The sequence below is a fragment of the Rattus rattus genome, chromosome 7, assembly GCF_011064425.1.
Source record: "Rattus rattus isolate New Zealand chromosome 7, Rrattus_CSIRO_v1, whole genome shotgun sequence".
Taxonomy (NCBI): Eukaryota; Metazoa; Chordata; class Mammalia; order Rodentia; family Muridae; genus Rattus; species Rattus rattus.
Window position 1 is genome coordinate 25,651,944 of NC_046160.1, and position 26,241 is coordinate 25,678,184.

The 26,241-nt window shown below is 39.1% G+C and overlaps 1 protein-coding gene across 1 annotated transcript in view; it reads left to right on the top strand.

The window, feature by feature from the left end:
• The window catches only part of Atad2b (ATPase family AAA domain containing 2B), a 133,309-nt gene that overhangs the window by 94,916 nt on the left and 12,152 nt on the right, over nucleotides 1-26,241 (top strand). Inside the window, exons 20-27 of the mRNA XM_032909186.1 lie at nucleotides 522-657; nucleotides 4,078-4,274; nucleotides 7,361-7,520; nucleotides 14,351-14,473; nucleotides 17,357-17,494; nucleotides 20,994-21,674; nucleotides 23,383-23,510; nucleotides 23,802-23,930. Of these exons, the coding sequence (XP_032765077.1) occupies nucleotides 522-657; nucleotides 4,078-4,274; nucleotides 7,361-7,520; nucleotides 14,351-14,473; nucleotides 17,357-17,494; nucleotides 20,994-21,674; nucleotides 23,383-23,510; nucleotides 23,802-23,930 (1,692 nt within the window). The remainder of the gene's footprint in view (nucleotides 1-521; nucleotides 658-4,077; nucleotides 4,275-7,360; nucleotides 7,521-14,350; nucleotides 14,474-17,356; nucleotides 17,495-20,993; nucleotides 21,675-23,382; nucleotides 23,511-23,801; nucleotides 23,931-26,241) is intronic.

Here is a 26,241-nt window from a genome sequence, read left to right on the forward strand (position 1 = left end):
ATGGGAGGTAGGTAATCAGCAGACAGATGCTGAGAGATAAGAACTACTGATGAACTTTCACTAATGTTGTATGATGAAATAGTCTGTGTGAAATGTTTCAAACTCTAGTTTATTGACAGAAGAACCAGGATTCCAGAGGGTATAATGAAATAGACTTCACAGGGAAAGAACAGAGATGAGAAATAGAAAGAAATATAAAGATTTTAAAGAGTGATCATTAATATGCATACAGCTCCTTATTGTAGATTCTAAATAACTACATCTTGGTACTACCCAATAGCTGTACACTCAACCATTCAATTTGCTTTTCCTGATGATTTTTACATATAGACTTCCACTGGTTAATGACTTGGACAACTGGACTCTTTTTGTTGTGGTTTGGTTTATGGAGTCAAACCTTTTGTCAGAATGAATGTGCTGTTTATTGAGAATAGGACAAGAAATGCAAGGAATTTTAATTTGATGTAATATGTATGCTTTTAATTCTATATTCTCTTTTTTTTGTATGTGTGTATGTATAGGTTAAATGTATCTTTAGAATACAGTATGAAGAGGTATTATATGTTCAAAGGCCTATTGAAGAAGATCGAAGAAAATTTTTCCAAGAACTTATTCTCCATCAGGCATCAATGGCACCACCACGAAGGAAACATACTGGTAAGTCCAAGCTTTTCAAGAGAAAGGCAGTGGAGTTAAGAAATAGTCAAGTCATCGGTCTTGGTGGCAAACACTTTTATCCACTGAGCTCTCTCACTGGCCTAGATGGACATGTTGAAAATGGCTATGTGTTTACCTAATCCAAGGTTGAGTACATTTTTGTTAAAGTTTGATTAAGCACAACTTCAGAAATTCTGGTAGATTGTGCATTCAACAGCTCAAAAAGTTGAGGGGAAAATGTTATTAGTTCTATGTTTTACTCTTTGAAGTACCTGGTTCTTGAAATGGCAGCTTGTAAATAACAAGTTATTGACTGCCTTGTGGAGTAGGGCAAGTTTGATAATCTGAGAGGTGGTATGCTAGCTACTTTGCTCTTGTTACAAAAAGCCTGACAAAAATAAGGAAGGAAGGGTTTGAGTAGATGCAGTCAATTACGGTAAGAAAAGCACCACAGTGGTGGGAGAGTAAGACACTGGTCACGCTGTGTTACAGTCAGCAAGCTGAGTGGGGAAAGTGTGCCTCCTCCTGTGTGGGCCACAGACCACGGAGTGGTGTTCTTTACATTGGAGGTGTCAACCCTCTTTATTGATACCTCTCTGCTCACAGACACAACCAGAGGTGGATTCTAGATCCATTCACATTACCAGTAGAATTTAACAACCAAAGTTGGTTAGAATGTGGTCTTTCTGCTTTACTTGCTAGTTTTAAAATATTTATTTAGTATATATTATGTGGTATTTGAAAGTCTACCAAAGCCTTGTTTTAAGCATTTTATTTTCCTTGGATTTGGAACCATAGCATTTAGCAGAGCTTGTGAACTTATTGGGTTTCAGCTCTGAATTAGGGAAGGCCTGCAGTCTAAGACATTGAGGAAGGTGTCCTTTTCTACTTTAAAAGGTCATAAAAGACCAGGTCCTATTTCTCACTTTTCAACCTCTACAAGAAATACCATTTTTGTTAAAACAACTTTAAGCCTATATTGCCTTGTTCTATTTTTTATAAATGTCATTACAATTCTTAAAAAAACTTTATACATGCATAAGTACACTTTAATATGCACCCCTCACTCTTCTCCCAACTCCTCCCAAATCCACCCCTTGTCCTCTTAGTCCCTCCACTGTTCATTTACATTTATCTCAACTGTTCTTGAGGGATACTGAATCCTTTCCCCTTTCTTGTTTTTATGTTTTCATAAATACCTACTTGATTTGGTTTTTGTTGTTTATGTACTATATTGTTAGTATATCAAATGTATTTTTACCTTGATAACAGTTTATTTTACTGTTTTATATACTCTTAAATATATTTTAGTCTCATCAGTCTGAATTGTTTTTTTTTTTTTAATTCATTTTGAAACTTGTTCTGCTTCAGCATCTCAGTGCTGGGACAGAGCCACCATGTCTGGCTTGAATTCTCTGTCTTTTAGAGTTTCTTTTTCTTTATGCTCTAATCGTTCTTCACTGTCTGTGTACGATGGACAACTTTATGGATTGGTTATTTCCTTTGATCTTTATGTGGGTTTAGAGATTGAACTCAAGTCTCTAAGGCAAGTACTTTACCCATTAAGCCGTCTGACTGGCCCTCTTTATGGTTTTTTTACACAATCTTACTATGTTACCCTGGCTGGTCTTGAGCTCATGATTGTCTTATACCCTAAATGGGTGGTTCATTGACTTTCATTTTTCATGTTAAAGACCTGGTGAAAATACTTAGTATTTGATCCTGAGCTTTAGTACAATGCCAAGAAAAAAATATTTTTCCCTCTATTAAAAGTTAAAAGCTTTATGAAGATTCCCCCTACCCACCCCCCCCCCTTTTTTTTGGAGAAAGAATCTCAACTATGTAGCTGTGACTCTCCTAGAACTCATAGACATCCACCTGCCTCTGTTCCCAGAGTACTGGAGTTAAAGGTGTGCTGCCACATTGGGCTGGAAAGGTAATTTTGTAATTCAGTTTATACACCTGACAAGGGAATATGATGAAGACAATATGGACATCTCTCAACTTGACAGAAGAAAATAAAAACATTTCAGTAATAAAATGGGCAAAGGAAACAGCACGTGGTAAATAAACATGAGAGAATTATATGTGGTGCTAGAAATGTCTTAGGACACCAGCATCTTCATTAGCACATGGCAATTTTACAAGGTTTCATCAGTGGGTAAAGTTTGTATAAAATCCCCCATGTTATTTCCTTTTGTAAAATTACATTTTTGTAATGAACTTGAAATAAAAAACACCACACAGGTAGCTTAACAGCCGCTCAAACAAGGCTTGCCCAGACCCAAAGTCTGTACATACATTCCCACAGACTGTGTAAAGTCAGAGCCATTCTCTATCAAGTATATTCTCGTGTATTTATCTGCCAAAGAAAACAAACAAGGTCCATCACAGAGTTAAAAGCTAGGAAAATAAAAGCTTTCTATCCTCTTCCACAGTTCCTGCATTCTCTTGTTCCTCATCCCTTACCCCTTTCTTGTTCTCTCTCTTGTATCCACATACACATTTGTTTAACTCTGTAGGCTATCATTCCACGTATGAGGGAACATTGAGAGCTGTTGTCGTCATCTTGTTGAGGTTGGGTGATCTTGCCTAATGTTGTCCAGCCTATGTCCATCTGTTTTGCCGGAAAATTCTTTAAAAGGATCAGAGGACGTTGTCATTGGAAAATTAATGTCTTAAGGTGCTGAGTTTATTTTAGGTACATAATAATAATAATACCTTAGGTTTTACATATGGTAGTTCAGCCTGGTTCTCCATGTCTTCCAAGGCTGTAATTTTTTTTTTTTGAGCCTTTTGCTTTGTGAGGCTGGAGAGAGGCCCTAATAATGGTCAAGAGCATATGCTGTTTAAGCATGAAGGCTGAAATTCAGAGTCCTAGCACCAGGACATGAACAAGGCAAGAATGACTCGGTGCTACATGTAACCCGGTGTGGAGGACACAAACAGAAGGATCTTTGGGGCTTGCTGGCAGCCATTCTCACTGAAAAATGTAAGCTCCCACTTCAGTGAGAGGCCCTACATTGAAGGAATAAAACAGAAAGAAAGGGAGGACACTGGTGCCCTCCTTTGGCCTAGACACATCTGCATACGTGCACACCCTCATATAGACACAAGTGCGCGTGTGCATGCACACACTTTCTACTTTTTTCTTCCATCCTGGTAGGTGTTGCTCACTGTCCCTTGGGGTTCTCAGAATATGAGGGTAGAGTTCTAGAGGGCTAGGAGACCTATCGTGTTATTTAATGAGGTGAAGTTATTCTCTTACTTCCTTTTAATTTCCATGTGAAGTTTTACTTATTGGAGTTTCATGGTTTGCAGACTTGTAATTTTACTTTCTTTACAGATGTTTTGAGAGAATGCCAGATACTAATTGGGTCCCAGCTTATCATCTAATCTTAACGTTCCCCCTTTCTTTAGCTCTTCGTGCTATGGAAGTGCTCCCTCTCGCACTACCATCTCCTCCTCGTCAGTTATCAGAGTCAGAAAAAAATCGGATGGAAGACCAGGAGGAAAATACATTACGAGAATTGCGGTTGTTCCTCAGGGATGTTACCAAGAGGCTGGCCACAGATAAACGCTTTAACATCTTCAGCAAACCGGTGGATATTGAAGAGGTCTTGTTTCAGTAGTGTGCAAACAGTGAAGTTGAACTGGCTAAAAGAAAAAAAAATTGACATCTTTTTTGGAAGGAAAAAAAACAAAGGCATGGATGAATATTACCCCTAGCCTTTAAAAATTTAATCCATGTGATAACTACCAGTGTCACCAGCAAACATCTGGTGACTTTTGAGTGAAATTAGTGACCAATTTGTATACGTCCTCTGAATTATTATTTTTCTCTGTGATCACCTACTCTTTAAGAGGAGGATTAAAATTAATTCTGTGAAATGTCCATATTAGACTATTTTTATTCCAGGATAAATCCTGCTTTAAACACTGTTGGTGTCAACCATTGGGCCAGTATTGGCATTTCCTTAATTGTCTGTGACTGCGGAAAGAGGCAGTCAAGTCTCCAACTGTCTTAATTAAGCTTTCTACTTTAGAGAGGCCTCTCGCTGAAATGCCACTGGAAGTTAAACACATCCCATGTTCCTAAAACTGTTTTCCTCTCCAAAGATTTTCTCTGCTCCCAGTGGAAAATTCCTCACTTCATATGTGTATTGTTTTGTGTAATTGTGGGAACTTGGTTTGTGATGGTGAGAAAAGGAATTTTCCATTTGGAATATGCTAGAATGCTGTCAATTCAAAAAAACTTTTATCCTGGGATAATATAGCATGGATGAGCACAATACAATCTTTTCTGGCCTTCTCCTTATAGTTCAGACTCCATGTTTGAGCAGTTTTGGTGTCTAGTTCTTTCTTTTTTTGTCATTAAGAATTTGAATTATAAAGTGATTCAAAGTTTCATGTTGTGTCCTAATTGTGAAATCTGTGTTTTTGGACCTGAGCAGATTCCTTTGGAACCATTATGTCATCTGTGACTGGAAAGAATGAGTTAGCGACCTCTGAAAATATACATCTTTCCCTTCTTTTGGAATAAAGGGACTGTCAGAATTTTCATTTGAATGTTTATCTACAATATGTAGATTTGAAGGTCATTTTTATTACTTTTCAGTGTTAGATTGAGGAAGTTGGCTAGGGCCAAGTTTTGAAAGGTTTTTTTTTTCCCCCACAAATTTAAAGCCCATAGTCTTTCAAAAAATAAAAACGTGAGACACAGTCTCATTATTTAGACCCGGATGACCTTGAATTTACAATCTTCTAGCTTCCAAATTTCGGAATTATAGGCATGACCACTGTGCTTGAAAGCCCACAGTCTTTTGTCCTTTCCATTGTTGCTACCTTCTGCCTTTTCTTACTGGAATAATAGGACCTGAAAGATATGCAACACACACACACACACACACACACACACACACACACACACACACACACACACACCTAGAGAGGAGGGGGGGAGGCGGGGGGAGGCGGGGGGGGACGGCAAGAGAGTGCTAATTGTAAAGTTTTCTTTTTATGGTACTAAGAATTGAACCCAAAATTTTGTAAGAGCTCCACCAAGCAAGCTATGCTCTAGCCCTAAAGATTGTTTTAAATAAATAAACAAACAGATCACTCCCTCTGGGTATATTTGGAACCAAGCACTTAAAGGAACCCACCATGCTGAGATGATCTAGTATTCCTCTTGCTCAAGAACTGTTCTCAAATCACAAAATTTTGGCAGATTTCAATTGTCATCTGCTTTTAAGAAAACATGTTTCATAAATGATAAGGGATAGAAATATTAAGAAAGGTTTAAGTAAAATTTTTGTTAATGTTAGTATCTTCTTTTCTGACTGAGGTTTATTCTGGGCTTGCTCTCAAAGCTGAAACAGGAGTATCAAGGGAAGGATAGAAATGTTCTGAAAAACAAGATAATTCCTAAGTAGCTTAAAACATAAAAATATAAGCTTTGGCAATGGTGGTGCACGGCTGTAGTCCCAGTATTCAGGAGGCAGAGGCAGGCGGATCTCTGAGTTCCAGGTCAGCCTTGTCTACAGAGCAAGTTCTAGTACAGCCAGGGCTACACAGAGGAACCTTGTCTCAAAAAACCAAAAATACCCATAAAAGTGTATATTCAAAAATGAATTAGAAGTGGCCTAAAACTGTTAAATTTAAATGTTTAGCTGAAAACAAAACACTAAAGAACATGCTGAATTTAAAATTAAGCATACACTAAAATTTCATACTTTTAATAGTGTAAAAGTTGAAGATGCTTTTCCTGTTTATTAATGTTTCTGCTTCCATTTTTATAGCAAGGGCAAGGTCTCAGTTCTAACAGTTTTATTGCTGCCTGCATAAGATTCTCCTAGAGCTGACAGACAGTCACATCTCATGGATGAACTTAAAAATGTAAAACATGTGCAAGTCACACGCATGGCTATGCATGTGTTCGTGCATAAACTTAAGACCATGGCATCCGTGCTGTCAGAAGCTGTAAGAAAACAAACCCTCACTTTTCGGAAGCTGCCCAGGAGTTGGTCCTGAGCTAGAATTTCTGAAACTGCTTTCATAATCAATACTTGACTTGACTTGAAAACAGTAGACATAGGTTGCTAATTTTTCCTTACTGGCTACGTGACATAAAATATACTTTATAACTCCTGACTTAATGTCTTACTATTGAAAAATTTATGTGCAGAGACAAGTCCAGCAAACCCTTTACAAGTTAGAAAAAAAAACCCAATACTTCTTTTATTGACTCAAAATGTGTGTAATGACTCCAAAGGAGTAGAAAATACTTTCCATGAAATTGTTTGCCTTATAAAACAAAACAAAACAAAAAATAAACAAAAAGACCCACAGACCAGAAATTATTAGTATGAAAACGTTCTGCTTTTTCTTTTTTCTTTTCCTTGAGGTAGAACATTTACTGATGCTTCTCATGTTCTTTACCCACACATTCTCTTCTCAGATAAATCCAAAGGGTTTAAAATCTGCTTCAGATTTCAAGATGGGCACCACGACCCTTTTCATGGAAAGTATCTCAGACAGTGACTTTAGTGGGATAAGCAACATAAATAGCAGTGTAATTTGACTCTTCTTTAATTGACTACCTAGACTTGAATTTTAAAGTATTCTGTTTTTAATTGTGGTTTTATGGCCTAAAGCATATGCAAATCCAGAAGTAATTTTCATTAAAGTGTCCTGTTTGTTGTAGGTTTCAGATTATCTTGAAGTAATCAAAGAACCAATGGATTTATCGACAGTAATAACTAAAATTGATAAGCATAATTATCTAACAGCTAAAGATTTCCTGCAAGATATTGACCTCATCTGTAGCAATGCTTTAGAGTACAATCCAGACAAGGACCCTGGAGGTAAGGACACTTATGGCAACATTAAAGGATGCCTCTTTGAGGTTGATGAATGAGTGAATGCATTTAGGAACTCTGAGAAAGTAATAACTTATCTGTGTTTAACTCAGGAGGTTCTGTAGTTCTAGGCACTATGCTTTTTGTCCATGATTAAGTTTCCATTTTTCTTGTAATTTTTATACTGAGTTCTAATTTTGTTGAGATTGATGGAATGTTTAGCTTAAGTAGGAAAAAATGAACTTAAGTTAAAATTTGTTTGTTTAGCTAACATCAGTTGTCATCAGTAGTGCCACTAAACAGGATTTTTAATTTGTGGAACTGAGGATCAGATAAATGTATCACCTGCCCCTCCCTTTTTATAAAACACAGGATCTCACTGTATAGTCCTGGCTTGCCTGGAGCTTGGTAATGTAAACTAGGTTGCTCCGAGAGTCACCGAGAGATCTACCTGCCTCTGCCTCTTGAGTCCTAGAATTAGAGGTGTGTGTCACCACGCCTAACATTATGTATCAGAATTTTCCTGTACAGTGTTATCTGTTCTGCAGGTTGGAGATTTTCTTGCATAACTTTATTTTACTCCTAATTCCATCCTGTATTCTCTAGAGGTGTCTATCCTTTGACATAGCAACACGATGTCATCCTCAAATATGTTAAAACCACGTTCATAACTAACCCGGGAATCGTGTATCTAGTGGGTGCATGTTGAATATGTCTGTCTGTCTCGGTGTGCCATCTCTTAGCATTGCCCTCCAGGGAAAATTCCCTCGCTAAGAACGCATCTGTAGTTAAGGAAGATGGAATTACTGTAAACAGGGTGCTGCTTTCTTAACAAGGCTGTGTGTCATGGGATCATTAAGTATTGGGTATTTATTGTATTATATGATCTTAGGGAAAGTGTGAGGAAGTGGGACTTAGCAGTTGCTAGGTAGCAGGACGATTTTGTAATTAGATATTCTAGGAACTTAGTAAGTGAGCTGGTTGAGATAGCTCAGCAGGTCGAGGTGTCTTCCACCAAGCCCTCCTGGAGACCTGAGTTTGATCCCACATGTTGGAAAGAGAGTGTCAATTCCTTTAAGTTGTCTTCTGATCTCAACACGCACACAATAATGTCTCTCCTACCAGACAGCGGTATTGGTGAGAATAGGATTCTATGTGCCATTTTTATGGTTAGGACAGCGTCCATTTTTTGTTCTGTGCTTAGATAGAATGACAGAGTTGTGTTGTGTTTATTTGGCCCATCATGGTCACACAGTGGCTTTGTGTGATGCTGTTTTTAATATGAGTACACTAAGATTGACTGATAATGCTAGGCTACCTCTCAGTTGTCTATTCACTCATTGAGAATTTTGTTTGTTTACCAGGTGATATTCAAAGTATTATTCTTAAAGCATTTGTGTAGGTTTCTGATCTTTAAAAATTCTATATCTGTATTTGGGAAGAGTGTTTCTCAACTTAAGCTACTCCATGCAGCAGAATGACAGGGATTTCTCTGTTCTATATGAAGTTATATCCCATATGAATTTAGACCATAGTAATCAATAATAATATCCTATTTCATGTTCAGAAACAGAATAAAGTATTTACATAGAAGGCTTAGTGCATACTAGTTTTTAACCTTTAGGTTAGGATATTTGCTTGTTATACTTTTTGTTATTTGCTTTACTTTGAAACTTTTTTTTTTTTTTTTCCCGGAACTGGGGACCGAACCCAGAGCCTTGCGCTTGCTAGGCAAGCGCTCTACCGCTGAGCTAAATCCCCAACCCCTACTTTGAAACTTTTTAAGTGGTTTATTTTTACTTTATGTGCATGAGTGTTGGCCTGAATGTATGTAGTGGCTAAAGTTGACATTTTCTTTCATCCCTTTGCTATAAAATGATGCAATTCATATCTTTTCTTCTACCATAAATATGAATATTTTTATAATATGCCACAGATACATAATTCCATCAACTTAATACAACTCTCAAAATGAAATAATAGTAACAACAATAATAAAGACATGGAGATATAGCACAGTGGTTGATATGTAAGGCCCTAACTTTCATCTCTTAGTACTTCCCAAATAAAAATTATAATATAATTGTATCTGTATCTTCATATTTTTGTTAGAATAAATTGCTTAGAGTGAAAATTCTGGATCAAAGAATGTCCATCTTTTAAGGTTTTTAAATCAATACTATTAAATTCTTTTAAAATGGTGAAAAATATATAAAAGCGTGAGGGCCTCTGTTAACTAGTGCAGTGATGCTATGTCCATGAGGGTTTGTTTCTTCTGCATCTAGTGTGCATGTCATCTGCATCAGGATAGGTTGTGAGAAACAGGCTACATTCCAAGCTCATTTCTCTCACTTCCTTTGTTCTTCAGATGGGATCAGAGTGTGATGTTGACCTTGTGCCCTCAGCTTCTGGTGTGCTGTGGGGTGGATGTGAGCTCTGTGTTCTGACCTATGCTTTTGTCTATGCTGCTGTTCTCTGGCTCTTCTCTGATCAGTCAGGTTTTCTAAATTTTAGTTTAGTTGTTCTATCTTTATAGTAGGGATCAAAATAGAACTCTTTATTTGGGGTTGTTGTGAAGATTGAACAAAAAAGTGTGTTATCTAATGTCACGGTGTTTCCATTTTCAATGGTTCAAATGAAACGTACTAAGCTCCTGGCATAATTCCTTGAGTTTTAGAAGTATTTCATAAAGGTTGGCTGTTGATATGTATTCGCTCTAAAATGACCCCCACTTTGTGCTTGTTACAGTTCCTGGACCACACTTTAAATTTAAACCTATTTGGAAATAATCTAGGGATTATGAAAATTAGTCTAAATAAATGTTTGTTGGAGAAAGCTAGTTGAGGAGGAAATAAATCCAATTTCCCTTTAGTAGATAAATTATTATAACCCCATTGATATAAATTTATATATTTATATAAGTTTAAATGAAGAAGCAATGCTTTTTGATTCATATAGCCTTTTACTATAGAGTGTGATGGTTTGCTAGAGGCTATAGCTCATGTTTTACAGGTGAAGCTTACATGACATACTTGAGACTTTCCTCCTCTGCTTTTTAAAGATTGATGCAAAGACTTGTTATAGTTCAGGAACATCGGGAACACCCCACCCAAGAGAGCATTTCTTTTCCTTAGAAGCAGAGCCACTTGTGATGCATGTACCTGTAAAACAACCCCATGTTATGTAGCATGTAGAAATTGAATAAATGTTGTATTAGTTTAAAAAACTCCCATGATTATTTAAATGTTTACAGTGTTCTGCTTGGCAGAATACCTGGCCTTTGGAGGCATGGGGGAACTACTTGTACAGAGAAGATACAAGGTTTTTGGAAGTAAACATGAATGACTACATGTGTACCAGATTATCTTGCACAAGGATACTGTGGTAGAAATTAGATGTGAAGTGATGAGAAATTTAACTTAAGCTTCAAAATGTGACCAGGACTAGGCATTTGACTCTAATTATTATCTTAGGGATAGGTATACAATCAATTAAGTTGGACTATTCTGCATTATTAGTCTTGTAACATCCTTCCCTTACCTCTAGGACAAATAATTCTTAGATCTTTCATCATTTGACCAATTTTGTGAAATTTCATCCTTAATCTTAGAGTCTTTGCAGAATCCTAGCATTTTTGTACCAATTACCTGGGATCAGAGTCCCCAGAGTCACTCATTTTTTGGAGCTGTCTGTAGTCTCCTGAGTACGTCTCCAGTTTTATCTGTCATAGCATACCTTGTGAATTTCAGACTTAACCAAACTCACTTACATTTATGTTAGTGCTGCATTAGGACTGTCATGCCCTCCCTACTGAGCAGGGTACTTGGTATATAAGAATGTCTGTGACAGCTCCACTCCTTGAGGTAGAGATGTGTAGTTGTATTAGGATTATGATAGAATGATAGTATAACTCATATATGTCATTGTACTTCTAACTAGGATCAGCATACAAAATATGACAGACCAGGAGACCTAAAACACTTCTATGAGCAGAAGTGTTCCTCGCAGTGTTGGGTTGTGTCGGTTCAAGTGAATCAGCAAGTCTGCCTTCCCCTGAGACTGCTCTTCATGTTTCACTGCAGGGCTTTCTCCTGTAGCCCTTCCTGTCTTCCTGCACTCCTAGTGTATCCAGATTTCCTCTTAAAAGGGCACCAGGCACTTTGAATTAGAGCCCATCCTTTTTTTTTTAACCTTAGTTACCTCTTTGTCGTGTCTTATTTCCACACACAATCACATTTTGAAGTAGTAGGGGTTCGAACTTCAACATACACTTACATATAATATAACCCCAACTGTCTGGAGCTCTATCACTTTTATTTATTTTTAGACTATTTATTCTCTGACAAACACAGGTGTCCAGTGTATGTTGCACACATATCTGTGATCATATCCTCCCCATCTCTGGTGCCCTCTTCTTATCTCCTTGGGCACCAGACACAAATACGAGGCACAAGCATACACACAGCCATAAACACTCATACATGTCAAATAAGTAAGTCTAAGAAAAGCTCCAGCTAATCAAATTATAGCACCAAATAGGAAATCCAACAAGAGATTATAATATGTCCATTGTAAAATATAAACATAGCTGACAAAATTCTTGAGATAAATAAATGAAGGTATGTATTGTATTTATGTATTGGCACACTCAGCATTGTGAAGATGTTTCTGTCTAAATTTTTTTTTTTTATTAACTTGAGTATTTCTTATTTACATTTCGAGTGTTATTCCCTTTCCTGGTTTCCGGGCAAACATCCCCCTACTCCCTCCCCCTCCCCTTCTTTATGGGTGTTCTCCTCCCCACCCTCCCCCCATTGCTGCCCTCCCCCCAACAATCACATTCACTGGGGGTTCAGTCTTAGCTGGACCAAGGGCTTCCCCTTCCACTGGTGCTCTTACTAGAATATTCATTGCTACCTATGAGGTCAGAGTCCAGGGTCAGTCCATGTATAGTCTTTAGGTAGTGGCTTAGTCCCTGGAAGCTCTGGTTGCTTGGCATTGTTGTTCATAAGGGGTCTCGAGCCCCTTTGAGCTCTTCCAGTTCTTTCTCTGATTCCTTCAACGGGGGTCCTATTCTCAGTTCAGTGGTTTGCTGCTGGCATTCGCCTCTGTATTTGCTGTATTCTGGCTGTGTCTCTCAGGAGAGATCTACATCCGGCTCCTGTCGGCCTGCACTTCTTTGCTTCATCCATCTTGTCTCTAATTGCATGGCTGTATATGTATGGGCCACATGTGGGGCAGGCTCTGAATGGGTGTTCCTTCTGTCTCTGTTTTAATCTTTGTCTCTCTACTCCCTGCCAAGGGTATTCTTGTTCCCCTTTTAAAGAAGGAGTGAAGCATTCGCATTTTGATCATCCGTCTTGAGTTTCATTTGTTCTATGCATCTAGGGTAATTCAAGCATTTGGGCTAATAGCCACTTATCAATGAATGCATACCATGTGTGTTTTTCTGTGATTGGGTTACCTCACTCTCTATGTAAATTTTTAAACTGAACTCTGTTCCTCTGGAATAGCAGCAAGCACTCTTAACTTCTGAGTCTTCTATCTGCTGAGATTCACTCAGTACTACTTTCCTATGTAGACTGAATTTTATCAGAACCACGTCTGATCCCCCTCCCCCATATACTGCTGTACAGCCATTACTTCAGTTTCCCAGTATTGTGTCTATAGAATGAACATTTAGAGAGCATGCATCAGAATGAAATGTACCAGTGGTTGTACATGTGCTGTTTGTTTTTATAAGGTTCCCACAACAATCTTTTATGTCCTCCTAATCATAAATCTTATAAATAAAAGATCTTTTATACTTGAGAGAAGTAAACATTTTTTATTGGAGTCTTTGTCCTTGTTTGGTTTTGGTTTTGGAGCTAGGGCCTCATGTTGCCTAGGCTGGGTTGAGGCTTGCTTCCCGCAGAGAATGACTGACTTTGAACTGATGCCCCTGCTTTTACCTTCTTACAGATGTGATTTGTGGTCTTCAAACTGTCCTCTTTGCCTTGTGCTTGTTTGCCTTTTAACATCTGGAGTTTATCGTGTAGCTCCAGAGGGCACTACTGACGTTGCAGTCTTTCCTGTGACCTGTGAAGCAGACACTCTTTATTATATCACAGAGCAGACTGTGAAGTAGCTGGGCTCCTTGGGACTGGGATCCAAGTGCTGGGATTATAAGTGTATCTGGTTATGTTTGGCCTTGCTTACAGTTTGTGTATACCATCTTGCATGCTTTAGACTAGGTAGATGGTCTGTGCTTTTCTGGTTTTGTCACATTTAAAGAGCTCTCTCTTATACTTAGAATATTTTGTGTTCTTTAGCACAACTTTGACCAGTTACTCTTTTTTAAATAAAACATCTTTTCCTTTTAGTTATATTGGTCTCCGTGTGCGTGCACATGGTACACATGCTGTGGGAAGTGTGTGGAGGTCAGAGAGCCACTTTGTGGAGCTAATTCTCTTTACGTGGTGCCAGGGACAGAAGTCAGGCTGCCACGCTTGCACAGCAAGTGTTTTGTCCAGTCAGCCGCTCACTTGCCCAAGTGCCTGGCATTTGTCTGTAGCAGCTCTGGGGCACTTAGTGAATATCCAGGTCCTTAAAACTTTTTATTGAAAATTATACTTTATTTTATTTTTAGAAATTGAAAAATAAAGCCTTATTTTGGGGTATTAAAAGTTATTGATAGAGTACCTCATATTTTTACCCACCTCTTAAGTGAACCTTTTCTTATTAAAAATGTTTTTATAATTTAAGTGTCTTTATCTTTTTACTTGTCTTTTAAGGCACCCTGCATTAATTTTATTCCATTTGTATCTAAAATAAATGTATGCCAACGTTTTTAACAGATAAAATTATCAGGCACAGAGCTTGTACCCTGAAGGACACTGCACACGCCATCATTGCAGCTGAACTGGATCCAGAGTTTAATAAGCTCTGTGAAGAAATTAAGGAAGCAAGAATAAAAAGAGGTAAGTTAGAGATGCAGATGGGCTACTGAAACCTTCTGTGCTTTTTTTTTTTTAAAAGATTTATTCATTTATTATGTATAAGTACACTGTAGCTGTCCTCAGACACACCAGAAGAGGGTGTCAGATCCCATTACAGACGGTTGTGAGCCACCATGTGGTTGCTGGGAATTGAACTCAGGACCTCTGGAAGAGCAGTCAGTGCTCTTAACTGTGGAGCCATCTCTCCAGCCCCCTTCTGTGCTTTTTATCCATCTCCTATGACGCAGGAAGCACACCAGGAGATACTCTCTGTCTCCATTAATAACCTTGTACTTACTAATTTCTGATACCAACATAGGTCATGTGAATTTTCAAGGACATCTCAGAACTCCACCTGTGACAGTGTGAGTGCAGTGATGCGCCTGTGGCAGTGTGAGTGCAGTGGTCCCCCTGTGGCAGTGTGAGTGCAGTGGTCCCCCTGTGGCAGTGTGAGTGCAGTGGTCCCCCTGTGGCAGTGTGAGTGCAGTGATGCACCTGTGGCAGTGTGAGTGCAGTGGTCCCCCTGTGGCAGTGTGAGTGCAGTGATGCACCTGTGACAGTGTGAGTGCAGTGATGCACCTGTGACAGTGTGAGTGCAGTGGTCCCCCTGAGGCAGTGTGAGTGCAGTGATGCGCCTGTGGCAGTGTGAGTGCAGTGGTCCCCCTGTGGCAGTGTGAGTGCAGTGATGCACCTGTGGCAGTGTGAGTGCAGTGGTGCGTGTCCCTTAGAGAACTGTTCTGCAGATACAACTTTGCTTATCAGTGACTTCTGTTCTTAAATTATTTGCATATTATGTCTGCATTTATAGCTGAAGAGACCTTGGTTTTCATCATTTCACATCTAATATCAATACTTAAACCTTTTTTTAACAAATATTTTCCCCAGTCTGTTAACACTTATGTGTAATTTTTTAATTAGAAACACAAAATTGAACATATGGTTTGTTTAGTAGATGTACAGCTGTGTCCTTGTGGAACTCTAGTAGGAGAGGAGAAATGCCAGTGGCGTTTTAGCACTGAGGGAGTTGAGCAGTGGAGTGAATTGGTTAGATCACTTTAGCAGCAAGAAATAACACGTTCTCAGTGTTTTAGGGAAATGAGAGACTGAGTTAAAAGCTGTGAGAACCAGTTTGGAAAACAATGTTTCAGTTCCCACAGAGGCACACATAGATTGACTGCATTATCCAGTAGTTCTCTTCCTTGGAATCCATCCAAGAGAAATGTACCCACATGAAACATGTACATTAATGTGCCTTAGGGGTGTGTTACATAATAAATAATAACACAAGGGTCCATTTCCTGGTTAGTGAGTAACAGAGCATACTGTGTCCATAGTGTTCTGTAAAATGACATGGGACTTCAAAAACACTGCTCTGTGAAATAAGGCAGTAAGGAAAGACTGTAGTACTAACTGTGGTACTCTCACGTAAAATGGAAGGATGTTGAGAGAAACAGACAGCAGGGGTTGTGTGCAGGCACCTCAAATTAGATTTCTGTGTGTGGCTATAGAAATGTATATTTACTAACAACATTTAATTTTATGCTTAAAATAGATGACTTTTATGTTATATAAACTGTATCTCAGACTACTTGGGGGGAAAGGTTGTGAAGTAATAATACATTTTAATTAATGAAGCATGGAACTAAACAAGATTAGCAGACGAGCGATCCCTATGTAGAGAACACATACATAGGTCAGTCTGTCTGACTGTTTCCTTCCTTCCTTCCTTTTCATTCCCTCCCTTCCTTTTCCTTCCCTCCCTCACTCCCTCCCTCTCTCTCTCCCTTCCTCCCTCCCTCCCTCCCTTTCTTACTTACTTTCCTTCTTTCTTAGACTTGGTCTCATATAGCCTACCTAGGCTGCCCTCAAATTCATTATATAGGCAAGAATAATCTTATCTTTCTCTCTCAGCCTCCTAAAAGCTGGGAATACAAACCTGTGATAGGACTTTGTACACACTAGGCAAACATTCTGCCAACATCTCTAAACTTGAGGGGGCACTTTGAAAGGAAAGAATAGTTCTGGCTGAGTGAATGAGTAGTTACCAATTCTGCCAGTCAAAATAGGGAAGATAGAAGATAAACTGGTTTTCTGTGTGTATAAGGATGAACCAGTTATCTTCAGTTTGACCTGTTTTTAGGATACCTTGTTGCAGATCTCAGGTACGCAGGTAGAAATATGGTTAGTAGACTAGAGAGATCTTTGGACTAAAGAGATATGAGAATTATTATATAACATTTAAAACCCATTTACATAATAAGAGATACGTCTTGTAGATTAGGATAAGAAGATAAATTAGAGGAAGCTGTTCACACAGAAGAAAGGGTTCTAGTGAAGAAAGCTGAGATGGAACAGTTACTCTTAGGCATAAGGAGCCAAGAAATGAAATGTAGGACATTGTGGTGTGATAGGCAGTGAGCTAGATTGAACCTGTTCATGGGAGTATAGTTTAGTGACCCCTGTACACTTACTGTAATATATATATGTGTATATATGCATATTTTACTATATATACACACGTACATACATATATACAAAGATAGCAGATTCATGACTTTTTAGGTAGTACACAATCTTACTATCCCATAGTCATATTGTGAAATATATCTCTTGGGATTAAAATGAGTGAAAATAGGGCCCCTTTGAGCATCTAAGGATAATGTGTCCTGCTAGGTATTTTTATTTTTATCATTTTATATCAAGCTAATTTCTCATCTTAAAAGACACTAATTTTACCAGAATTACAAACTGTCCAAGTATAATTACTGACTTTAAAACTCAGTTTTCCATTTTAGATTTGTCTAACATCATTGGCTTATGCAGCTGGGAATATTTAACTAGGTAGTGCTTTTCTGGTGCTTGCAGGCTTATCAGTGACAGCAGAACAAGTAACTCCTCATGGCGCTGGTGCCCGCAAGTCGGAGACGAGAGTGGAAGAGGCATTTCGGCACAAACAGAGAAACCCAATGGATGCTTGGCACAACTCTGCAAATAAGTGTGCGTGTGAGTATTTGTCGTGTTGTACCATAGCAGCTACAGCCGAGACTTGCTATGGCCCACAGACAGTGCTGGCCTTCATCCACAGCTCTTTAGCCTGTCTTTCCAGAGAAGAGTTTATAAAGAAAGATTTAGCATGAGAATTCTGTCTTTAGCCTTAGTTGCTATTTTCTGTACTTAATACTTTTTTTTTTTTTTAAATAATAAAAACACTTGAAGCATTTTTGGTGTTTGAACACTAGGTTTTGGATTGTTCCCCACTCCTTGTGTGATGTGCAAGTACCATGTGGAAGTGGATGGTTTGGCAGTAGAGAGCCTGGTCCTTTTAAGGGGAAATTAATGCTGAGTTTGAGAAATTCATGTTGCGGGGTTGGGGATTTAGCTCAGTGGTAGAGCTCTTGCCTAACAAGGCTCTGGGTTCGGTCCCCAGCTCCAAAAAGAAAAAAGAGAAATTCATGTTGCCTAATTTGTCTTAACCTGTGTGATGTATTTAAAAGGAAAATTTAGTTTCTAGATCTTCATAAAAACTTAAGTCATGTTGGTCTATTTCTGAAAGACAAATGTTAATAAACCTACATCTTCCTGATGTACTCTTCACTAAAACCTACCTGCTTGGAAAGATAAACGCTGTTTTCCTGCTCTCAATGGTTTGGCTTTGCCAGTGAAGCTGGCCATAGTGTGCTTTTCACCAAATGATAGCGAATTTGAAGGAATGGGCCATCACGTTTTTAAACAATATAGTATTTCTATTAATTCCTTGAATTTTGTACAATATAATTTGATTATATTTACCCCATTCCTCTCTTAATTCCATCCAGATCCATTCCTTATTCCTAGCCCTTCCCAACTTCATACTCGTTTTAAAAACAATAACTCACAAAGCCCATTTGTTCTGGGTGTGGGACTATCCACTGGAGCATGGGGGGATCCTACCAGGGATAAAAAAAACAAACAACTGTTCCTCTTCCAAGGTCATCGGCTGTTAGTAGCTCCTCAGTTAGGAATGGGGATTCTGGAGCCCCCATCCTGCCTCTCCTGCCTCTGTGTTGCAGTGCTCCATGGCTTGATCTTGTACAGACAACACAGCCACCTTGAGTAATGAGTACAGCGGCCATGGAATGTTCAGAAAACCATTTTGCCCTGATCCTCCCTGCCCTCTGGCTTTTGCAACCTTTCCACCTTCTCTTCTGCAAGGATCCCTGAGCTGGGCCCGTGGAGGAGAGCAGGGAAACGGGATCTGATTCTGGAGTCCCGTTTGTGGCTGAGCACTCCACTGATACTCAGTTTTTGTACTTGGCTCAGCTATAAATTTCTGTGTTAGCTATCAGGTGCACAGAGAAACTTCTCTGACAAGGTCTGGGAGCTGCATACACCCACCTTAAAAAATATTGACCTCTTTGGAAAAGTAGCATTCGTACAGAGCAAGTTGAAAGAGGATGCAATGATGCATTTAGTCACTATGAAACCAGTAAAGGCTATTGGCCTAGCTGTAATCTCAGATTATGTCCCATTATATAACTTTGTGCTCTATTTAAACTTTGAAGTCCTTTATAGTCTCTGAATTTGATACTAATTTCTACTAATGAGAATACATTGACTATTCCCCTTAAGTTTTAGGCTAGGGCAGGCAAGAAATCTCAGCAAACAAAAGTAAGCCTGACCACCTGAATTTGATTCTCAGAATCCAAAGGAAGGAGGGAGAGAATGGCTACTGAAAGTTGTCACCTCAGCACACATGCATATACATATGCACATGCATGGGCCAGGGATCGAGATCCAAATACATTCTTTAAAACACTAAAAAGTTTTTTAAAAGAGGTTTAAGTTCTTTAAATATTAAAAAGTTTTAAAATCTGCAGTGGGATTTTTTTTTCCTCTTGCCAGTAGATGGCACATGTGTCACAGCATTTGTCTGTGTTAGTTTAACACACACACACTCAAGTCTCAACTAAATGTCCCAATGGGACAGCGCTTTTCTAAGGTCCTGGCTTTGGAAAAAGTCTCAGTGACATAATAAAGATTGACTTTAGAAGTTGCATCTTAGATTGTGTCTCTTTATATAACATTGGACTCTCCTTTAAACTTTGAAGTTCTTTATAGTCTTGAATTTGATACTAATGTCTACTAATGAGAATACATTGAATATTCACCTTAACAAGTTTTAGACTGCAGCAGGCAAGATGGCTTAGCAGACAAATGGTTGTCTGAATAGAGTGTCCTAAGTAAATAAGGAAGTGGCTTGTTAAGGATTTGGTCCACATATACATGTACAGCTACCATGTGCTTCATACTGTGCCGATGCAGCCACCCACTCTAAAAGTGCCATGTTCGTGGTGCTTATGTGGAATGTCATCTAGTTTCCAAAGGATTCTCTTTTCTCAATGATATTTTTATTCTTTGAAGATCTCATACAGTGAACTTTAGAAATATTAATCCCTCTTCCCCAACTCCTCCTGTAGCCACCCTCTCTGTCTTTCCTCCCTTCCCACCCGACTCTGAGTCTAAGTCCCCAACCTGCTTCTCACCGTAGACTTCAGTGTGTGCTGCTCAGCTAGGCTTGCAGTGGTGTGGGAACCGCTAGACACTGTTGATAGAATATCAGCTTTTATTGAAGAGCTACAGTTCCCAGTGGAGTCAAACTGCTTCATCAGCTACCTCTCACATACATAAAGGAGATCAAAAATCCCTGGCTCTGACCAACTGTCTACTCATGATAATTACTGTCACCTAAGAGTATACAGCTCTTATAGGTCTCCTTTCAAACATCTGACCAAATGGTTATTTTTGATACTTTGTTGATATTGTTGCCTTAATAGCAGAAGGCTTGATTAGTCTACATATTCTGAGATACCTTTGAAATAAGTTGACTCTATTGCATAAACCATTTGTATTTGAGAAAACAGTTGTTTGCTAACCAAATTGTTCACAAAGCCTTTTGTAGTACTTCTGTTCATGATCATTCATCCTGTAGGCAATACCTTTTTCTGGAAGGAGAGGCAACAGTGTTTGTCTGTGGGGATAACTATTTAACTATTGGGTCCCACAGCATTAGCTTATAGGGTTTTGTTTTGTTTTCTTCACAGTTGAAGGGCTGTCTTTGTGTGTTCTTATTGGCAATGCATCCACCTTCCTGGTACAAATCCAAGGCTCTGGCCCTAAACTTTCTGGGCAGCTTGGTAATATAATATAATAATTCCCTAAGTGAATGTTGAAAATTAGGAATGGCTATAAAGTAGAGTCTGTAGTAGTAGGAAAGGTTAATGCCAAGCAAATTCATACTAAGTAAAATTTTAAAAGTTTGCATTCATCCAAGTTTATCTCTAACTTCCATTTTTCTTTTAGGTTGTGAGAATTAGTCAGCATGGATATCATTAGCCAAGAGTTTTTGTTCGTATTTAACCAGTATGAGTTTATTTGGGGGGAGGGGGAAATATGTTATAAAGTAAAATAGATATTGCATTCTTAAATCCTACATGTTCCCCCTGCCCCCTTTCTTATCAAACAGTTCGAGTTCGGAGAAAATCAAGGCGACGATCACAGTGGGGTAAAGGAATTATTAAGAAAAGGAAAGTGAATAATTTAAAGAAAGATGAGGAAGACACCAAGTTTACAGACTATGACCATACAGAGGACAGGAAGTTGCTGGAGAATGGAGAATTTGAGGTAAGCACTGACTGCCATGAGGAAAATGGAGAAGAAACTGGAGACTTATCTATGACCAACGATGAATCTTCATGTGACATCATGGATTTGGACCAGGGTCAGAGGCTGAATAGTGGAGCGGGCACCAAAGAGAACTTTGCATCCACTGAAGAGGAGAGTTCAAATGAATCTCTGCTCGTCCACAGCAGCAGTTCCCTCAACCCCGAGCAGACGTCTAAGAAGGAACCCTTCCTGAAAGGCACCTGCCTAAATGGCGAGGCCTCCACTGACAGCTTTGAAGGCATCCCCATTCTGGAGTGTCAGAATGGCAGAGTTCTTGAAGCAGCTCCTCTGCCTGGTGCTGGGGAAAAATCTAGTTCTGAACAGAAGACTGCTCTGGAGGAACAGCTAAAAGACAAGCCCGAAACTGCGAATGAACGTCATGGAGATGATCCTGAGAAACTAGAAGTGCTGGGATGTAGCAGTAGTGAGATCGAGCCTGGCCCTGATGGAGATGGGAAGGATGCAGAGCTGGATAAAGAAGGTAGAGCTCAGGTTTTAACACCTTTCCTGGAGGTTTAAATGCCAGAGTTAATTCATTGGATCTTTTTGTCTGGTTTTTGGTAGAAATAACAGATTCTCAGAGGGGAGTGGTCATTAACAGTTTTCATTCCAATCCATAAATAACTGTGGACACACTCAGTTTTGCTACAAGTTTTCAGAGGCTTCATGATCAGAATGCACTGCTTTCAGGGCTTTTGACTCTTCTGTCTGTCTATTCTATTCTATTCTATTCTATTCTATTCTATTCTATTCTATTCTATTCTATTCTATTCTATTCTATTCTATTCTATTCTATTCTATTCTATTCTAAAGACTTTGCAGTTATGAGCCAGGTCATTTCACATATGTAAAGAAGGCAGAACTCTGGTAGCAGAATTGTTAGAATGGGGTGGGGCAGGGGACAATTTGGCTAGCAGGGTATTCTAGTATGTTAGAGTCATAGAAACAAAGATTAAGCCATTCTCTTGTTCATTTAATTGTGCAACTTTGAGCTAATTCCCCATGTCTCATTTTTAATTTTGTACATTAAACTTCAGGATGTAGATTGTTGCTGGGATTTGTAATAAGCAGCTGCCTCTCCTGCTTACTAACGTGTTGCAGTGTTTGTGCTGTAGGGGGTCATTGTTTGACTGAATGTCTCAGATCCAGTTAAGTCTCATTGCTTTGTGTGAGAGCAGTGGAAAGGTTGTAGGGCCAGTTAACTTGCTCTTAGGAAAGCCGAGCATTCTGTAGGCCCCGCCTTCTCATGACTGTATGATCTATTTGAGGAAAAGCAGAAAAGGGAAGTGTAGGTTATCTAGCTCAACTCTTCCTACCATTATTCTTCACTGCACCATGGGATGGGGTGAGTTGGAGATCTGCCCTGTTCAGTAATTTTCCTACCTAAATAGGTTCTCTTCCTATATATACTAGCTGTCTTGAAATTGTGGCATGTCTGTAAAACTGTGTGCAATGCAGTTTTAGTTTGGGATTTAGGCCATTTTGAAAAAAAAATTATCCTGCCAGTTTTCTAATTTTAGTATAAAGAATAATAATTATAAGTATTATTATTATGCCGTGTGTGTGTGTGTGTGTGTGTGTGTGTGTGTGTGTGTGTGTGAGTGTGATATGCGGTGTATATGCAGGTATGCACTCCCATGTTCATGCTTAGAGGCCAGAAGATGACAACAGGTATCTTGAGCTGTCCCTCTCTACCTTATTCCCTAAAGACAGAGTCTCTCACTGAACCTTGAGGTGAACAGCTAGCACGTTGCACTGATCCTAAATGCACCTCTCCAGCACTGGCGTACAGCACTTGTAGCCATAACCTTCTTTATATCTGAAGTATTGGAGGAGGGTGTGTCTCAGATCAGGTCCCTATGCGTGCAGAGCAAATATTGGACTGACTAAGTCATCGCTTACCCTTTATTACCAAGTGCTTAGAGCCAAAGGTGGTTTTCCAGTTTCTTTTTCATGAATATATGTGTCATTTGACATTTTAGTATTACTTTGCTTTCATACTTACGGTTTAATTCTCTTTAATTTTGGGTTATTCTTACTAAAAAAGAATGGCACCCCCAAATAAACATCATTTTTTTAAAAAACACATTCTTTTTTACTCCAAAAAAATATTTGTCATGGAAAAAAAGAATTTATATTTGCTTAATAATGATTTTCTTTTACTGACTATAGTCCCTTCTTAATTGTAGGTGCTTCTAAAGTAAAAAAATATCGCAAATTAATTTTAGAGCAGGCAAAAACAACAAACCTCGAACTGGTTCCAGAAGAGCCATCGGAGCCTGTGCCACCTTTGGTAGTTGATCACGAGAGACTGCAGGTATGCTTAGCTCTTGACAGTCCGTTTTCAATGACCAGAGTAATATTTGGATATTTGTAAAGGAGTTTAATAAAACTACTTTTGGTAGTTGCTATTTTGACCGAGGGACTTCTAACTAAGAGTAAGTGTATTTCGAGGGTTGACACGGTGAACTGATCTAGAACCTTTAACCTCAGGTGTCACTTCGTGTCTTATGGTGCCTATTGCCTAAGCATTTGCATATAATGGCTTTGGTTTGACCAGTGATATCAACTGCATCTTATCGTCTTTCTTTGGATCTCTCTCCTCCAGAAATTGCTTGATTTGTTGGTAGATAAAAGCAACAACCTGACAGTCGATCAGCTTGAGAGATTATACTCCCTCCTCAGTCAGTGCGTCTACCGCCATCGTAAAGACTATGACAAATCTCAGCTTGTGGAGGTACGTGTGTCTACTTCATCCACAGAGTGTGTGCTTTTCTCGTCTTAAAGGAGAAAAAAGAAAAGTTACCTCTCCATTTTTAAATGATTTAATGTACATGGATGCTTAGCCTGCATATATGTATGTGTACCACATGTGTGCTAGTTCCATTACTTTTTTAACTTAGTAACTGAAGCTGTGATGATATAAGATTAGAAATATTGGGGGCTGAGTCAGTAGTAGTACATCACTTGCCTAGCATGTTTAAGCCTAGTTTGGGGTACATGAAGCCCTGTCTTAAATAAGGTAGGAACTGAGGTCTGTTTGCCATCCACTAGTATACTAGTAGTTGGAAAAGCACTTTAAAATATTTTATTTGTCCTGTAAAGACTCAGAGGGATAGCACTTGTCCTTCAACTTACACGTTTTAGACATCATGGACCTTTCCTTTTCTTTTCTCTATGACTCTGGACCAAAGGGAAATTTCTTTCTCATAAAAGATCTTCTGTCTCTTTTCATATATTTTACCTATCTAGTCTATACTCCTGCTTTTTAATGTCACCTGAGCAAACGTAATCCCACATGTACTCACTAAATTGCTCACATCTACCCAGTGAATGGGCTGAACAACTTTGATTTTCTTTGTTCATTTATTAGTTCATATAGTGGTCTAGCTATGAAATATTTATCAAGAATTTTCTGTACCAGATACTGTGCTAGGTGTTTGGGCTGTAAAGCACAAGAAGTTTCCTGTTGTAAAGAAACATTTCCAATGTTGAGGATATTAAAGATTTATGTGGGGAGGATATGGTTACTTTTGTGTATCTAATAACATTAGATTTGTTGTGTTGTGGTACTGGGGGATGTGGTTCAGGCCTTGCATAAGGTAGGCAAGCATTCTGCCACTGAATCATACCTTTAGCCTTAGGTGCATTAGATTTGAACCAAAACAAGGTGGCATTTTAAATTATTTTGGAGGGCAAGATGACTGATTAGAAGCACCCGACACTTGGTCTACCATGCTGAAGAACTAGAACAGCAGGCACATAGCTCCGTATTGAGGTGAGTGACCATGGAAGAATGCTGAACCTTAGTAGTAAAGAAAGCAGGAGCTTTGTAAAAGTCTACAGAACTGGGATGGTTGCAGCATAGCAAGCAAACTATTCGGTCACCTATTCTCCAGCTCCACAGCCATCTTAAGAAGGGAACAATTTTCTGAATTTAGACTGCTCTAGAGGCAGAAACCCCAGTTTATTCTTAACTTCTGGGACCCCATATACATTCCTCTGTACTGGCTTCTCTCAACTTACGGCTGCCTCATATGCCATGCCTCATATGTCAGTAATGATTGACATAAAACCACAGAGAGCGCTGCCTCATGGGAGAAGGGTATTTCAGTCTAAAGAGGAACAGAGCGTGCCATGCACAAGAACCGTGGCTTTGTGGAGGCAGACCTTTGAGACCTAGGATGTAGCCTGCCATATAGAGTTTCTCGGGGGTGCCAGGATTTCTTGTGGGATTCCTGTGACCTTTTCTCACTGTCTTGCATGGGTGTCTGTCACTAACAAAACCAAAAGAGAACTCTAATATTCACTGACCCATCACTCTCAGAAGTCTCAGACTGGTATTATTTTGGTTTTGTCAACGATAGCCTGTTGCCAAGTTGCACAGGCTAAAGTTCAGAGAAAACACTAGTACTAGCCACATTCTGCTCTTGATTTTTTGTTTTGTTTTGTTTTTTGAGTATCTCACCTTAGATTTTAGCCCCAGCTGCATCCGACTTCCCACATCTCACCTGGATCTGTGGTGGGCACTACAAGTAGTAAGAGTCAGAGAAAATTCTCCACCTCTAAGCTCACAGTTTAGGATGTTGATGTAGGTCTGTACCCTTGGGCACACCTGCAGTAGTAGCACTAAAAATCACTACTACACCTGTATAGATGAACTTCATTAGTTGTCCCTGTACTTTGTCTAGGTGAATAGGTGTGAGCGACACCAAGTTGGTGCTATGCTTTCTCCATGAAGCCTTTGAAATCACACCTGTAACTGGAAGACAGATATGTCAGACCTCTCAGCACTAACAGAGCAGCCCATACCAGAGACGCATTCCAGTAATGGGGTCTAAACCACCGAGGAAACCGCGCACATTACAGTTTAAGGTCAATGTGTGGGGCAGACTCTCTTCTCTCCTTCGTGGGTCTTAGGGGTTAAACTCAGGCCCTCAGGCTTGGCGATGTCTTTACCTGCTGGGCCATCTTGCCAGTTCAAGGATATTTTTAAAAATGAAATAGACCAATAACAAGCAGTGAAATTGAATCAGTAGTAAATATCT